The following is a 15,779-nucleotide window of genomic DNA, read 5'->3' on the forward strand; positions in this document are numbered from 1 at the left end:
ATATCCGTCCAGTTCCCTGACAAATACCAATATCCTCTATGCCCCTTCGCCGGAGCACTGCCCTTAAAGGTAGGACATCTGACATCTCATATCTAACCCATTCTCCTGATACTCTTCCTACAGTCTCCCTATTTTATTAAGTGATAAGACAATAAGTACTTTACTGCAAATCAAACAAATGTTAGTTTCGACATGACAAGGACTTAGTTTTGGAGAAAATGCCTGACCAGGAGTCAGCTGATCGCTCTGGTGGATGCATTTTTTTTTTCATATTCCCACACATTAAACTCTTAGGTCCACCTCCTAGCCCTTCTAGAAATACCTCTTTTATCTTTGTTGACAGAGCTATATGAGGGCTTGTTTCTTGTTTCGCACAGCCAGAGTACCCCTACAATATTTGTGGGGAGAAATATTTAAAAAAAAAATGGAGGTTTCATATTTACACCCTTGCCATGCAGTAAACCTATATTAACTTTATAAAAACTATTCATAGAGATTTAAAAATTTTTACTTAAAAGAATGTAATATTTCATCCCTTCATTCTGATCCTTTTGGCTGTTTTTAATTTTTTGGTCCAGTATCAGGGCTCACATTTTTGTTTTTTACTGGGTGATCAATAGTTGTTAAAATAAACATTTATGGTGGATGGGATTGTTTGCTTTCCATGTTTTTGTGTACATTGTTCAGTTCCATTTGTTTTGTACGCAAGGTTATCTTCTTAGTGTTCACCTTGTGTGTAAATTTTTATTTTTTGCAAAAACGCTAGCGGACAGATGTTAGCTGGAAGTCAATGGAAGCTTATGATCTGCCTTACACGTGGCATTTTTTTCACCTCTCTGGCATTTTTGAGGCACTTTTTCCAAAATGCAGCATACTAAGGGTTGGGCGTTTTTGCAAACTAAGGCGTTTTTCTCCCACAGACTTAAATGGGAATGTTCTGGTCAACTCAAAAATGCCATTGCCTTTTGGTCCAGCAACCAGGTCACATGATGGCAGAGGAAATGAAAGTTCAGCCATCTTAGTGCACACAAAAACTCAAAAAGGCCTGAATAAAATAAAGAACGTATGGGGGGGGGAAAAAAGCCATGCGCCAGCTTTTCCTGTTTTTTTGTGAGATCAGAAAATCGCCATAAAACAAACCCACAAGTGTGAGGGCACCTTAACACAACTGTTTAAAAATTTTCTGTACAAAAGTGTCCAATAGGTGGTGCTGTAGCTACAAGCGTTCAACATGTCCCCACTAGCATTAATTGTACTGTATGCCGATATATGCCTTCTTTCAGATTCGACACTCATCCCCACCTTCACGTAGATTTGGTCCTTCAAAACAACCCTGCAACCAGAAGTCAAATAGGGTGGGCAATGAGACCATGCGGTTGGGAAACAGGTTATTACCCCTAGACGCAAATAAATGCTATAATAAATGGCAAGCGGATCATCATGACCGTCTGATACAGAACTCCATACATTGGGGGCGTTTTCTCTAACTAAACCTATATACATAAGGCTATACAAGAGGTCATTAGACCCATAAGGTACATAACATTCACTGAAGAGTTTATGTGGGTCAGCTAATACCCAGCAGTCCCTGCAATGGCCGTATCATGGCCGCTTTCTGATCTGTAGACATGGTACTGGTTGAGAGCCCCTCATGTGGTGATTTTCTACCCTCCTGAAGGATCTGTGAGGGGTTCAGTTCACACCAGGACTTAGCACAGTGTGAATATGTCTACCTCCGCCTTCTATCACAGGTAATCTCCCCTCACTTGCTTCCCTGTAATGTCTGTCCTCTCCCCTCACTTGCTGCCCTGTAATATATCTGCCCTCCCCCCTCACTTGCTGCCCTGTAATATATCTGCCCTCTCCCCTCACTTGCTGCCCTGTAATATATCTGCCCTCTCCCCTCACTTGCTGCTCTGTAATGTCTGCCCTCTCCCCTCACTTGCTGCCCTGTAATATATATGTCCTCTCCCCTCACTCGCTTCTCTGTAATGTCTGCCCTCTCCCCTCACTTGCTGCCCTGTAATGTCTGCCCTCTCCCCTCACTTGCTGCCCTGTAATATATCTGCCCTCTCCCCTCACTTGCTGCCCTGTAATATATCTGCCCTCTCCCCTCACTTGCTGCCCTGTAATATATCTGCCCTCTCCCCTCACTTGCTTCCCTGTAATATATCTGTCCTCTCCCCTCACTTGCTGCCCTGTAATATATCTGCCCTCTCCCCTCACTTGCTGCCCTGTAATATATCTGTCCTCTCCCCTCACTTGCTGCCCTGTAATGTCTGTCCTCTCCCCTCACTTGCTTCCCTGTAATGTCTGCTCTCTCTCCCCTCACGCTCATGTCCCACCAGACCAGCCAAAGTCTAACCCCTCCCACACACGTGACTGATCACATGGCCATGACATTTCGCGCCCGCCAGCAGAATCAGCAACGCTGATTGGCTTTTGTAAGTCACCTGACCGCTCCCTCTCCGGGGCCTCCTGGGAGTGGTAGTCCAGGGGGTCAGCTTCACTCATGGCGTCCCCAGCGTTTCCTACTACGTTTCCCAGAGATCCTAGCGCTCGCGGTGTCGTCACCCATCGGTGAGCCAACCGGGAGGCCCCGGCGTCACGTGACGCTGTGATTGGTGGCAGCAGCAAGGTACGGCCTGATTTGTGTATGATTATGAGTGTGTGTTTATGTGTGTGTGCGCCGCGTGCAGGGGAGCTGTGTACATCATGTGACGTGCGTGTCACTGCCCCAGTGTGAACTGTGCGCAAGACTCAGACGACTTTAATGACATCCGTCTATTGTATGGGAGATGGGTGGGCGTGCTGGGCGGCTGCATGGGCGAGGGGGTCCCTGGGGCACATACTAAAAGTCCATGCTGGGAGTTGTAGTTCTTCCACTGGACTTGCTGCATAAATATAACCTTTTCTGCTAATAAATCATGTTCTAGCTGTGTATCTTTTCTAGTAAGGCTGCTGCCCTGACAGCTGCATGCTGGGAGTTGTAGTTCTGCCAGAGCTGCAGCCTTAAAGAGGTACACCCCCTATATAACCAGTGTATTTATACTTCTAATATGTTTGAATATGTCCCTGCAGTGTTCTTCTCCTGGCAGACCCCCATGGTCATGAAACCTTACAACGCCCTGTGTGCATCCTCCGCCCGCCCGGCCTGGACTGGGGTCTCCAGGCCGGATAGGACACTCACATTGCAGAGACACTAAGGGCCCTATTCCACCAGACGATTATCGTTCAGATTATCGTTAAATCGTTCGCATCTAAACGATAATCGTTCGGTTGAAATGCAGTTAACGACCGAACGAGAAATCGTTCATCGCTTTATAAGACCTGGACCTATTTTTATCGTTGCTCGTTCGCAAATCGTTCGCATTGAATAAGACGTCGTTCGCAATAGAGACGAACGCAATAGCGAATAAATATCGAAGAAAAACGATTGCAATTACGATCATAAGTAACGATTATCGTTCCATGGAAATGAGTGAACGTTTTCAGGTCTTTCGCAATAGCGGTCGTTTGAGACCGTTAATCGTTAACCCCAACCATTCCCACCCCATCCATAATGCGGCTGCTTTATCTATCACATTGCTCTATGGTGAAAAGGTTCTTATATTCTCTACAACCTGCCCACACCAACCCCATACAGTCACTGACTGACTACTCTCTCCCTATTAGGGTGGGTTAACACTACGGAATTCTCGCGGATAAACTCTGCGGAATTCTGTCGGCTGTCCACGCGCACGGCCGCGTGCCTTTCCGCCGGCTCCATAGACACCATTCTATGGGCCGGCGTATTCCGCTATCCGCCTAAAGAAGTGTCACTTCTTTCGGCGGAATACGCCGACCCATGGAATGGTGTCTATGGAGCCGGCGGAAAGGCGCGCGGACATACAGCGGAATTCCGCGGACATTATCTGCGAGAATTCCTCAGTACTGAGGAATTGTGGAGGAAAGTTTTCTACTTGAAATTCCAAGCAGAATTTCAAGCAGAATTAAAGCCCCATTGACTCCTATAGGATTCCTCTAACGGAATCCGCCCAAAGAATTGACATGTCAATTCTTCAGGCTGAAAGCGAATCCGCGGCGGAATTTTCAGCGCGGAAATTCTGCTGTGTGAACAAATAAGCGGAAAGCCCATTAAAGCCAATGTGCATTCACAATGTTCATTCTTTATGGGCGGAATTCCGTGCGGATTCTGCACGCATTTTGACCCGGAATCCGCCTGAAAATCCGCGAGAATTCCTCAGTGTGAACCCACCCTAACTGTGCATGGGAGCATTAATACCAACACAAAGTTCTGTGGTTTCATATGTGCACATGTACATAGTCTCATATATAATGTATACTGGATATATTCCATGTGTTTCACTTTCACCTAAAACATTATTTTCTTTATCCCAAATATATAATGTAAAATATAAGGTTACTATCTAGCACATACACTACATAAAGATATACTGTATAAACCCATCATGTATGTGCGTGTTACATCCAGACACCATCCCACCTATCATCTTCTTCTGTTTTGCAGAAAGCCGCAGACTTGGAGTTTCCGGTGCAGGGTCCCGGGGCCGAGTGATGGTGCGTGATTCTGTCTGTTCTCTTCTTGTCTGATATTCTGCCGTAGTTGTGGCACTATAGGGCGGTATTATTAGCGACCTGGACCAATCTTACCTGAATCTATTGCTGGGAAATAGATGGACTCCGAGCAATGTATTCAGACTACTGGAGCACGTGGACGTCTGTATTTTGAGCTTTTTTACTTAGTAGAATTTTCTGCAGATTTTATTGCATATAAAGTCTACTGGAAAAATATATATATATTCCTATCATTCTCAGTGGGAATCTGCAGCATACATTGCAGATTTTTCTGACATGGTCTTAATGGTGCGTTCACACCTACAGGATCTGCAGCTGATTTTCTGCAGCAGATTTCATTCAAATAACTGAACACAGCATCAAATCTGCTGCAGATCCTGTAGGTGTGAACGCACCCTAAGGGTTTATCCAGGATTAGAAAAACACAGCTGCTTTCTTCCAGAAAAAGCACCCCTCTTATTCTTATATGTGGGTTTGAAGCTCAGTTCTACTGAAGAGACTGGAGCTGAGTTGTAATACCACACACAACCTATTGAGAGGTGGGGCGCTGTTTATGGGGAAAAAATAACTGTTGTTTTTAATCCTCTCTTAACCCTTTAAAGGAAAATATATCTGTGTGTCCTAGGTACGGTATGCTCCTAGATAGTGGACTAAAACACTTATCCATCTGCTCGGGACCTTATATGATGGACATGCGGCTCTGTGATAGACAGCTGATGGTGTTGTATTAATATAATGTTATTGCATAGAACAGATGGCGGCATTACTCACGGCTCTCCTCTCTGCCGCAGGATGTAGGCGTTGATGATTTTGAGGATATTGCGGTTTATTTTTCTGAAGAAGAATGGAGTTACCTGGGCGAGGAGCAGAAGAGGCTGTACAAGGAGGTGATGATGGACAATTACAAGGCTGTCTGCTCCCTAGGTGAGGTTACTGATCGGGGATTTTCGGTAGTGGATCATGTGACATTTCATCGTTTATTACATCTCTGACATACCGGCTATGATCAGATCAGACTTTATATATTATCAGATATTATACATGTCTCTGGTATTGGGGAGAATGAAAACAATCAGCATGTACAATGAGATCAGAGTTATGTACTTAAAGGGGTTATGTGCATTTTTATATATTGGTGATGTACACATATCATATTAGAGGAGATCTGACTTCTGTCACCCCCACTGATCTGAGGATTGAAGGGGGATGGTGTTTGTGTATACAGTAGTCCAGGGAAACTTCTTTAAGGTTTGGCCTCCACAACAAGACGAATGTAATTAGACCATTATACATATGCAACTTAAAGGGAACCAGTCAGCACGATTGTACTGATATAGTTCCCAGAATGATAGTATTAAGCTACTGTGCAGCTCGCGGAGCATACCAGCCGGATCTGCAGCTGGAGCTTTAGTAAGGAGAAAAAGTACTTTTATTCTGCTGAGAAAGGGGTGGCAACTAGTCATCTGGGTGGGGAGCCACCCGTAACTAGTCCCCGCGCTCTGCCTGTCAATCATCCCCGCCCTGCGCACTGACAGAGAGCGGTGACTAGTTACGGGTGGCTCATCACCCAGACGACTAGTTGATGACCCTCGTGCGGCAAAACATAAGTACTTTTTCTCCTTACTAAAGCTACTGCTGCAGCCGTGGCCTGTACATGTCACGAGCTGCACAGTAGCTGTACACTATGAATCTGGGTTTCCCTTTGAATATTTTCCTATAGGAAGGAAACAGTAAGGTTGGAGCTCTTCCACCTATTAATACTTACACTGATTAGATCTGTATGTTATGGTCCGTGTGTCCGTACTCATCCAGTCTCTCCAATGATTGTAGGTAGCTTTTACTTGAAGCCAGAATTAATATCCAAGATTGAACGGGGAAAGGAGCCCTGCCTGACAGACCGAGCGCTGTGTGATGGAGAGATTCCTATAGGTAGGTTTAAATCAATGAAAAAGGAAACTTTTCCTAGCAGACCTTATAATGATCTACATTAGAGATGAGCACGACTTGGCATCTGAATACCGATGGCTGACAATGTTTGATTCAGCCCTAGGGGGTCCAGGAAAACATGGATATAGCCTATGGTCTGTGGTTGTATCCATGTTTTCCAGGACTCACTAAGGCATCCAGTAAGGTCAGTCACCGCTATTCAGATGCTCAACCTCATCTCTAACTCACACCTCACATAACTTGTTATTGTAATTGACACACATACATATATATACTATTTGTTTGCAGTCATCTTGGATATAACACGCTCCTGTTGTTATTGATCTGAATGATGATTATTCCCCTTTATATCTCCAGCCTACTTCATTATAAATCCTGACATTCTGTCACAGCTTCCAGAAGTGTTGAATGATGATGAGGATGAGGAAGCAGGTTAGTATATCAAGAGTGCCGAATACAATGCTGTCATATTGTTGGTTCTAAAGGAGGGATATGGGATGAAATGTGAAGGAATGAGAAGTCTTGTTAATGTAAAAGAAAAAGTTTAATGTATAATCATCTACATTTGTGATTTAGTTGTTAATACCCCCATCAGCCACTGTCCATGACATCATAGTGCGGCCCCATTGTAGTGGACGCTGCAGTTCTCTACACAGCCAGGTGGGGCACTACTGTGCTAGGAAATAGCAATAAAAATGCCCCCCCTTTAAAATTGTCCAAGAGGTCAAACCCCCACATATGATACTGATGGCATAATCTAATGATACACCATCACTATGGGGAAAACCCCTTTAAGGGCATGGTAAGAAATCTGAAATATTAAGGCTTGTCTATCTCCTTCATAGTAATGTTTTGTGCATCGGTACTGTATCTATACGTATCTCTGTACTGTATATGATATATGGCTGACCTTATGCACCAGCTTGTCCATATTTGAACACAAAGCTGCGTGAAGCGCGGACTCATCAGGGAACCTTAGTTGCATCTTTGCAGGAAATCAGCATTAGGTGTAAAGTCCTTCTATCAGTCTGTGCTCCCCTGTACATGAACATGGCGTCCTGTAGAGATCCGGCGTCTTACTGATCTACTGTATTTACAGACTACATCTACCTGGCAATCGATTCTGATTCTGAGATAGAAGAGGAGGGGGAATCTTATACGAGTGACCTTATAGAGGAGGAAGATGACGGCCTCTCAGGTTAGTGATATAAGACACTCTTTTCTGTGGGAACTTCTCACATTCACTTATTGTCAGATGAGGTATACTGTGTCATGTATGTCTCTGTATACAGACTGTGTCTATATGGGCCCTGGAGTGCCGCCATTGCCTGAGCCACAAATCAAGCCGAGTGTACGGGACGCAGCTCAGTATGAGGATGACAATGCTTCAGGTGAGAACCAAACCAAAATAGTGCAGAGACCACCCTGGTTATAACACCATAAATAGAGGGAATATACTGTTATCCATAGGCACAAAGTGAGAACTCAGAACTACAGTTGTATAAACTTTGAACACTCTCGTGTTTGTTCGTCTAAACCCGAGAGTACAGGATTTGATTACTGATCGGAATACCAGTAAAGGATCCATCAAATAGCTTTTAACTCTCATTATTATGTACGACAACCTCCAGCCTGAATGTAACTCATAATAGTTGTATCCAGCGTTTTATATCCAGCGTCAGCACAGACGTCTTTCCTTGTGTTACTTGTATGATATCCAGTCAGAGGATAGAGCTCAGCCTGTTTCTTAAATGAATACATTATAGCATCGTCACTTATATGTCTGTTGAAGTGCATTGGTTAATCTTAGTAGTGCTGTGTGGTTTATATAGATTGTATATACGTGGTGTCTGAGGATGAGACGCCTGAAGACATAGGAGAAACAAGAGTGGCAGATCTAGAGGAGGAGGAGGAAGAGGATGAAGATTATGAGGAGGAGGAGGAGGACGATGATGATGACAGCTCCTCTGGTAAGTAGACAGAAGAGTCTTACACTTAATCATCCCTGTTCCTGTATCTTCAGCTGCACTGCAGCCTGTGGTGATCACTAGATGGTCCTTAGAGGCTTCAGTGCAGAGGAGGCCACTATACAGCCAGAAGCAAGGATTAGTGAGGGTAAAGCCTCATTAGTATATGTGGTTGTGAACTGCAGGAGGGACCTGAACGACTGTGACCATCAGACCTTCGCATTTTACAATATGTTTATTGCTCATCACCCTATACAGAATTGTATGAATCATGTTTCCCGTGTTTCCCAGCTTGTTTTACACTTTTAATAATTTTTGTCTCATTTGTGAAGACTGTTTCTGTGTGGAAGCAGAACCTCCTACGACTGACTGGCCAAAACCGAAATCGGTGACCTATAAAGAGCAGGACATAGATGTGGGTGAGTGTGACCCATTGATGGTGGTTTTCGTATAATGCGGGTATGTCTTCAGTTCCTCCTCCATACTTTTAGCTGGTGGCACATCCTTTATAATCATGCTCAGGGAAGTCCTAAAGAAGGTTTGAATAAACCTCGTATATAGGATGGTAATGAGACCTGTACATTCAGAATGTCTCATTTGAGAACATTCTCTATAGAATTGCATGGCTGACTGTGGCCAAATGTACGGCTAAGGCTTAGGCCTTGTGAACGGACATATTTGTTAATAAGATTATTTTTTCTAATTGTTAGTTGAAGGGGTTTTCCAGACTTTAATACTGAGGCCCTATCCCTAAGGTAGGTCATCCATACCAGATCAGTGGGGGTCGTACTCTTGGTTTTTGCATCGTTCACATATCAGCTGATTGAAGGGTCCCTGGCACCCCTTCTTCTCTACTTACCAGACACTGTGTCATACATCTACTAGCTGCTGTACCTGGCAGCTCAGTAATTGAATGGGTTAAGCAGTGATACCAGGTACAGCTGCTATACAGTGTTACAAGGCAGCCTCTTCTATCAGTTGAGTGGCTGTGGTGTCAAGAGTCGGACCCCCACCCATCGGATATTGAATGCGGGTCCTAAGACAAGACCTTTAGTATTAGCCACCAAAATGGAACCCAGCTGTTGTTCATCCTGTGTTTCTGTCCCTTTTACACCCGTTATGACCCAAATAGCCTGAGCGCCTGTACTTGCTGTAAGAATCTTCATCATGAGATTGGTTCTCGTAGACCTGGAAAGGTCTGATATTAATATAAGCCTCCCTGTGCTTGAGGCGCTCACTCTGTTTAGCCTATATTTAGGGCCCATTCACACAGCACGCAAGACATCACATCAGATAGGCAGGCCGGATTCCGCAGCGCGGTTTCCACTCGGTATTTCCAGTTTTACTCCATGTGAACCGCCCCTTAGTGCACATGTGTTTGTTCTAGAAATGGATCTTCCTGTATTTTCTCTTCCATCTTTCAGATGATGAACAGATTATACCTGGCAGTGGTTCACCTAAGGCCGCTCACCCTCAGCCTGGAGACTCCAAGACGCTTAATGGAATTGATCATGGTAAGGGAGTCCGCTGCACATAAGCACATGGGAGGCTGCAGACATTTTTCACATCTTAAAGCACTAGCACAGCTGTGTAATTCTGTTTTTTTTTTTTTTATTTACATACACATCCACAAATTACAAAAAAATCATCATCTTCTATCTTATTACACAATACAATAACTTGGGGTGTTGGATTTATTTCCCTTTATTTTTATCTCCTCAGAATACTCCCTTAACTAACCAACGAACTAGCAGCCTCGCAATAATGAGAAAGGTGTCATTTGCACATTTAAAAAAAAAAATCTCCAGTCTTCTAGTACTTTTCAGCTGCTGTATGTCCTGCTGGAAGGGGTGTATTCTCTCCAGTCTAACACAGTACTCTCTGCTGCCACCTCTGTCCATGTCACGAACTGTCCAGAGCAGGAGAGGTTTCCTATGGGGATATCATACTGGAAAGAATACACCACTTCCTGCAGGACATACAGCAGCTGATAAGTACTGGAAAACTGGAGATTTTTAAATAGAGGTAAATTACAAATCTATATAGCTTTCTGACACCAGTTGATTTGAAAGAAAAAGAATTTCACCGGAGTACCTCTTTAAAGAAATGAAAAAAATGAAAAGAATAAGGCAATGAAAAAAATTGCAAAATAATCCTAGAATCCAGCTTTATAATTATATTTTGTCTTTCTTTTGTCTCCTTTTTCTAGATGTGATTATTGAAGATGCCATCAGCCCAAATAATCATGCTGACGTTAACAATCGGAGTTCACCAAACAATAATTTATTAAATGTTTGGTATGTGAAAAGAGTAGAAAACGGAACAACGTCCCACAAAGACGTTGTAGTTCCGGGATCTCCGAGTGTCGGACAGCAAACAGAAGGGGATGGCACAGAAGAAGGAGCTGAACACGACCCAATAACCGACTTAGAGTTCTTGTGCCCCATGTGTCCTGAACTGTTCACAGACGTTTCCAAATTTTTTGAACATCAGAAAATTCACGAGCCGAAAACTCCGGTGTGCCCCGAGTGCGGCGCTCGCTTCAGTGATAACGTGGCCTTAGAAAGACATCTATTGCGTCACATAGAAGAGAAGATCCAGGTGTGTCAGGAGTGCGGCCAGTGTTTTAGCACCCAGTCAGCACTGGAAACACATATGAAGACTCACAAAGGGGATAAGCAGTGGCCGTGCCCCGACTGTGGTAAATCCCTGTATTCAAAGTCAGGACTGGACAGACATCTTCTGATACACGTGAGAGACAAGCCCGTGCCGTGTCCTCAGTGCGGCAAATGTTTTAAAAAGCAGACAAACTTTGAGATGCACATGCGGCTGCACGCCGGGGAGGAGTTTTATCCCTGCACCAAGTGCGAAAAATTATTTGGCTCCAAGGCTGCCTGTGAGCGACATATAAAAGCACACACGATGGAGAGACCCCATGGCTGCCCCCAGTGTGGGAAACGTTTCCTGTACAATGGCTGCCTGATCAAGCACATGAGGGTGCACACCGGAGAAAAGCCTTACGTCTGCCCCGATTGCGGGCGAGCATTTGCTCAAAGTTCCAGCCTCAATTGTCATCGGCGACTTCACGAAGACGAGAAACCTTACGTCTGCCCGGAATGTAAAAAATGTTTTGCTAAGAAATTTAATTTTGACTTGCATCTGAAGATTCACGCCAAGGATAAATTGCTGGCCGAAATTGCCCAAATAAAGGGTGACGGCGCCGCCATAGAGTCATCTTTTACAAATCCCAAGGATGTATCAGCAAGCGTAAACACCGATAGTGATAAGCCTATCGATGACAGACAACTCAGTGAGAGGCCTGTCGTAAATGTCTCCCGTGGAGACAGTCTTTTTCATGAGACGCCTTTGATAGATACTTTGTTCGGTGATAAGTCTACTGAAGACGTCCTCTTTACCGAGAGGTCTTCTACTCTCAATAATAAGCTATATGAAGATCTCGCTCTCAATGGGAATCATGTCAAAGAAGTCACCATCAATGGTGGAGGTATCCCAGGGCCAGTTAGAGATTCGCCACCTAACAGGCGACCTGTTGTAGGTGTCATTGGTAGACCCATCGAAGACGCGTCATTCGAGAGGAGGCTTGTTACCGATGTCCCATTAAAAAACTACCCAGTTGAAGACCTCTCCTTTATTGAGGATCCGTTTATAGATCTATCATCCAGCGAACTGTCTATCGGGGATAAATCGTTTCTACAGATTCCTTCAATCGATGTCTATTACGACGGGATGGATATTGTAGACATCTCGCGTAGCAGTGGTCCCGATAGCGATGTCTTCTATACAGAGAAGCCTATGAGCGATGTCTCCTTTTATAGGAACCCTGTAAACTCAAGATTCGAAGAGAAGCAGCATGTCTGCCCCGAGTGTGGGAAGAGTTTTCCGTACAATGGATGCCTGGTGAAACATCTCAGAACTCACACGGGAGAGAAGCCGTACGCTTGCAGCGAGTGCGGAAAGTGTTTCGCTCAAACGTCCACCCTCAATTGTCACAAAAGGACTCACACGGGAGAGAGGCCGTACATCTGTCCCCAGTGCGGCAAAGGCTTTACCAGCCAGTCTCACGTCGTCCGCCATCAAGCTATACACAACGTAAATCGATCGTTTTTATGTAGAGGCTGCGGGAAAGAGTTTTCGCAGAGGTCCTACCTTTTAAAGCATCAGAAGAGGATGACTTGTTCACAGATGCTTTTATGAATTGTACTTTTTTTTTATAAATATATATTTGCATTATAATAGTGTTTTTTTTTATACTTTTTAATGAAAACTAAAAAAAAAAAATTTTTACAAAGATTAAAGGGGTATTCCCCCCCCCCCCCAAAACTTTTTTTTTCATTAATACTTTGCCCACCCATAGCTTTCCATCTTTCCAATATCAACTTATTATGGATTCTGTACAGTTTTGCTGTTATCTGGATGCATTCACCTCCACCAAACGCAAAGATACAACAAATCTCAGTCCAACCCGACACCACTCCCTGCTCCTGGCCCCCACCCTCCGTGTCGGCATCACATGTCCTCCGTCTCTTCAATGGGCTGGGTTAGCGCTTATAACTCTGCCCACTGAAGTGAAGGAGGACACTGTGACAGCAGTCAGGTCACCCGCACTGTGTGCCCCCCCCAGCCCCGGAGCTCACCTGCGGCACCCCCCTGCACTTTGTACCTCACAGACCCCCCCCCCCCCCCGCTGTCATTCGCAGCACCCCCCCGTACTGTGCTGCACCTCCCCTGGCCAGTGCTCACCCGTGGCACAACCCCCCCGCTGTGATGCACCCCCCCCCATCAGCCCCGCACTTAGCCCTGCCCTCCTGCACTGTGCTCTCCCCCCTGCTCTGTGGCACTCTCCTGCACTGTGCTTCCCCTACATTCCACCTCCCCCCCCCCCCCCCCGAGCTCACCCACGGCACCCCCCGCATGTTGCTGCACCCCCCACAACCGGCGCTCACCCACGGCACAAAAACCCCCACTGTGATGCACAAAACCTAACACTGTCTCTCCAACTACCCCCCTGTGCGCTCACCCATGGCACCCTGTCCCACCCGCTCTGTACTCTCCTGCACTGTGCTTCCCCCCACATGTCCCCCCCCCCAGCTCAACCAGGCCACCACCCGCACTTTGCTGCCCACACACTCCGGCGCTCACCCGTAGCACAAAGCCATCCACTGTCATGCACCACCCCCCACGATCAGCCCGCAACTCAGCCCGTACTCACCCCCGTGCTGTGCTCTCCAAACTGAGGTGAGGTAGTAAAATAGTAGAGTGGAGTTAGTGAAGTAGAACTCAACTCTGCTATCTCACTAACTCAACTGTGCTTTTTCACTACCTCAACTCTCTTACCTCACTAAGAGTTTAGTTAGTAGAACTCAACTCTGCTATTTCACTAACTGAACTCTGTTATTTCACTAACTCAACGCTGCTATCTAATTCAACCCTGCTATTTCACTACCTCAACTCTACTACTTCAATATCACGACTCTGCTACCTATCTACCTCATCTCTGCTATATCTTGCGGATATCAGCTCTGCTACATCATGGACCAATCGGGCATAAGCATTGCATGATGGGAGATGTAGTTTTCTGTCCGGCACCATGTTGAATATAGACAGGCTTTTTTTAAAAAACTTGTAACTATGGAACGGAAGCAGCTAGAAAGACGGGAGACGGTTTAAAATACTCGGGGACTTGGTGAGTAAGCTAGGTTTGGTAAGCTAGGTTTGGGAGCATTTTATTGTTTTAGCTCTCGGGGGGAATATTCCTTTTAAAACCTTTTTCATAAGGCCAGCATGTACAGTGCCTACGGCTGCGCTCAGATGGAAGAAAGTGATTAAGGGAACCCGTCAGCAGACTTTTTTTTTTTAGGATAAGGCTGCCAGCAGTGTAATTTAGCTCATTTAAAGGAGACCTGTCACCCCCCTCATGCCGGAATGACAGGCTCCCGACCCCCCATTACAGCCCCCTATACTGACCTGATCCCGCTGGGTCCCGCTTCCTGATCCGGTCGGGTCACGCGCGCGCGCTCACAGGAGAGTCCGACGCTCATAGAGAATAAATGGGGAGTCCGATGCTCCGTCATTCTCTATGGGCATCAGACTCTCCTGTGAGCACGCGCTTCGGGCGCTGATATCTCCGTGACCTGACCGGATCAGGAAGCCGGATCAGGTGAGTATAGGGGGCTGTAACGGGGGGTCGGGAGCCTGTCACCCTGGCACGGGGGGTGGGGGGGGGGGGTGACAGGTCCTCTTTAAAGGAGAAGTCTTATGAGATAAAAATATATATATATAAGAAGGCAGGAGGGTGAGGGATTATAATAAATAAAGTATACTTACCTATCTTCGTGCCTCCATAACACTGCCAGAATGATATTGTTAATTAGTGCCAGTGGAACGTCAAGTACCCCGGTGATTGATTGCTGGATAACCCAATCAGTGACTGGGGCGGGACATTACTGCAGTCACTGACTGTCTGAGCAGGCAACCCATCAGCTGCTTCCTAACGTTGTAGCAGCAGGACCCAGGGCCGTGACATAGGAGGAAGCCAGCTGGAAATTACATCTGGCAGCTGTCCAAGAGCCTTGCTACCGGGACCGGTAAGTATACTTTCTTTTTTATTTTTACGCACCCCCTCTGCCTGCCTTCCTATTTTTTTTATTTTTTTATGTGATGCCTCAAAAGAGGCCGAGATGCTAAAGATGAGAACATAGTGACACCTCTATATAAATCACTGGTCAGACCACACATGGTATATACAGTGTACAGCACCGGGCACCGGTATATAAGAAGGACACAGCTGAACTGGAGCGGGTGGAGAGGAGGGCGACAAAGGTCATTAGCGAATGGGTGGGTTACAGGAGCAGGACAGGTTATCACGCTTGGGGTTATTTACACTAGAAATAAGACGTCTTAGGGGCGATCTGATCACAATGTACAAATATATGAATGGACAGTACAGAGATCTTTGTAGTGGTCTTTTTACTTCTAGGTCTGTAACCATGATGAGGGGGAATCCTCTACGTCTAGAGGAAAGAAGATTTTATCATCAGCATTGACGCGGGTTCTATACTGTACGAGCAGTAAGACTGTGGAACTCTCTGCCAGGTTATTTTCAGTGGTATCCTAAACAAGAAACCTGGACTGCTATGGTCTGGAGCCATATTGTCTTAAATCTGTGATAAATCTGGGTTCTGTGACAATGGTCAGATATAAGCATGGAGCCTCATGGTGAGGAACAATATACTGCCCCCTGCTGGT

General features: G+C 45.5%; 1 protein-coding gene across 1 annotated transcript; it reads left to right on the top strand.

The window, feature by feature from the left end:
* The first annotated feature begins 2,497 nt into the window (after positions 1-2,497).
* On the top strand, positions 2,498-12,766 carry LOC138766577 (zinc finger protein 569-like). The gene is made up of 11 exons (XM_069944168.1): positions 2,498-2,638; positions 4,532-4,581; positions 5,391-5,523; positions 6,430-6,528; positions 6,904-6,978; positions 7,646-7,744; positions 7,839-7,937; positions 8,379-8,516; positions 8,846-8,932; positions 9,938-10,027; positions 10,723-12,766. The coding sequence occupies exons 2-11, from the start codon at positions 4,579-4,581 to the stop codon at positions 12,726-12,728; spliced, it is 2,829 nt and encodes a 942-aa protein (XP_069800269.1). The 5' UTR covers positions 2,498-2,638; positions 4,532-4,578; the 3' UTR covers positions 12,729-12,766.
* The last annotated feature ends 3,013 nt before the right edge of the window (positions 12,767-15,779 follow it).

This window comes from Dendropsophus ebraccatus, chromosome 10, assembly GCF_027789765.1.
Source record: "Dendropsophus ebraccatus isolate aDenEbr1 chromosome 10, aDenEbr1.pat, whole genome shotgun sequence".
Classification (NCBI taxonomy): domain Eukaryota; kingdom Metazoa; phylum Chordata; class Amphibia; order Anura; family Hylidae; genus Dendropsophus; species Dendropsophus ebraccatus.

What these genes read in the sequence shown, in the direction of transcription:
- LOC138766577 (XM_069944168.1), top strand. An exon ending in GGAAGATGACGGCCTCTCAG is followed by an intron (nt 7,745 to 7,838) that starts GTTAGTGATATA and finishes CTCTGTATACAG; the next exon opens with ACTGTGTCTATATGGGCCCT. An exon ending in TGATGATGACAGCTCCTCTG is followed by an intron (nt 8,517 to 8,845) that starts GTAAGTAGACAG and finishes TCATTTGTGAAG; the next exon opens with ACTGTTTCTGTGTGGAAGCA.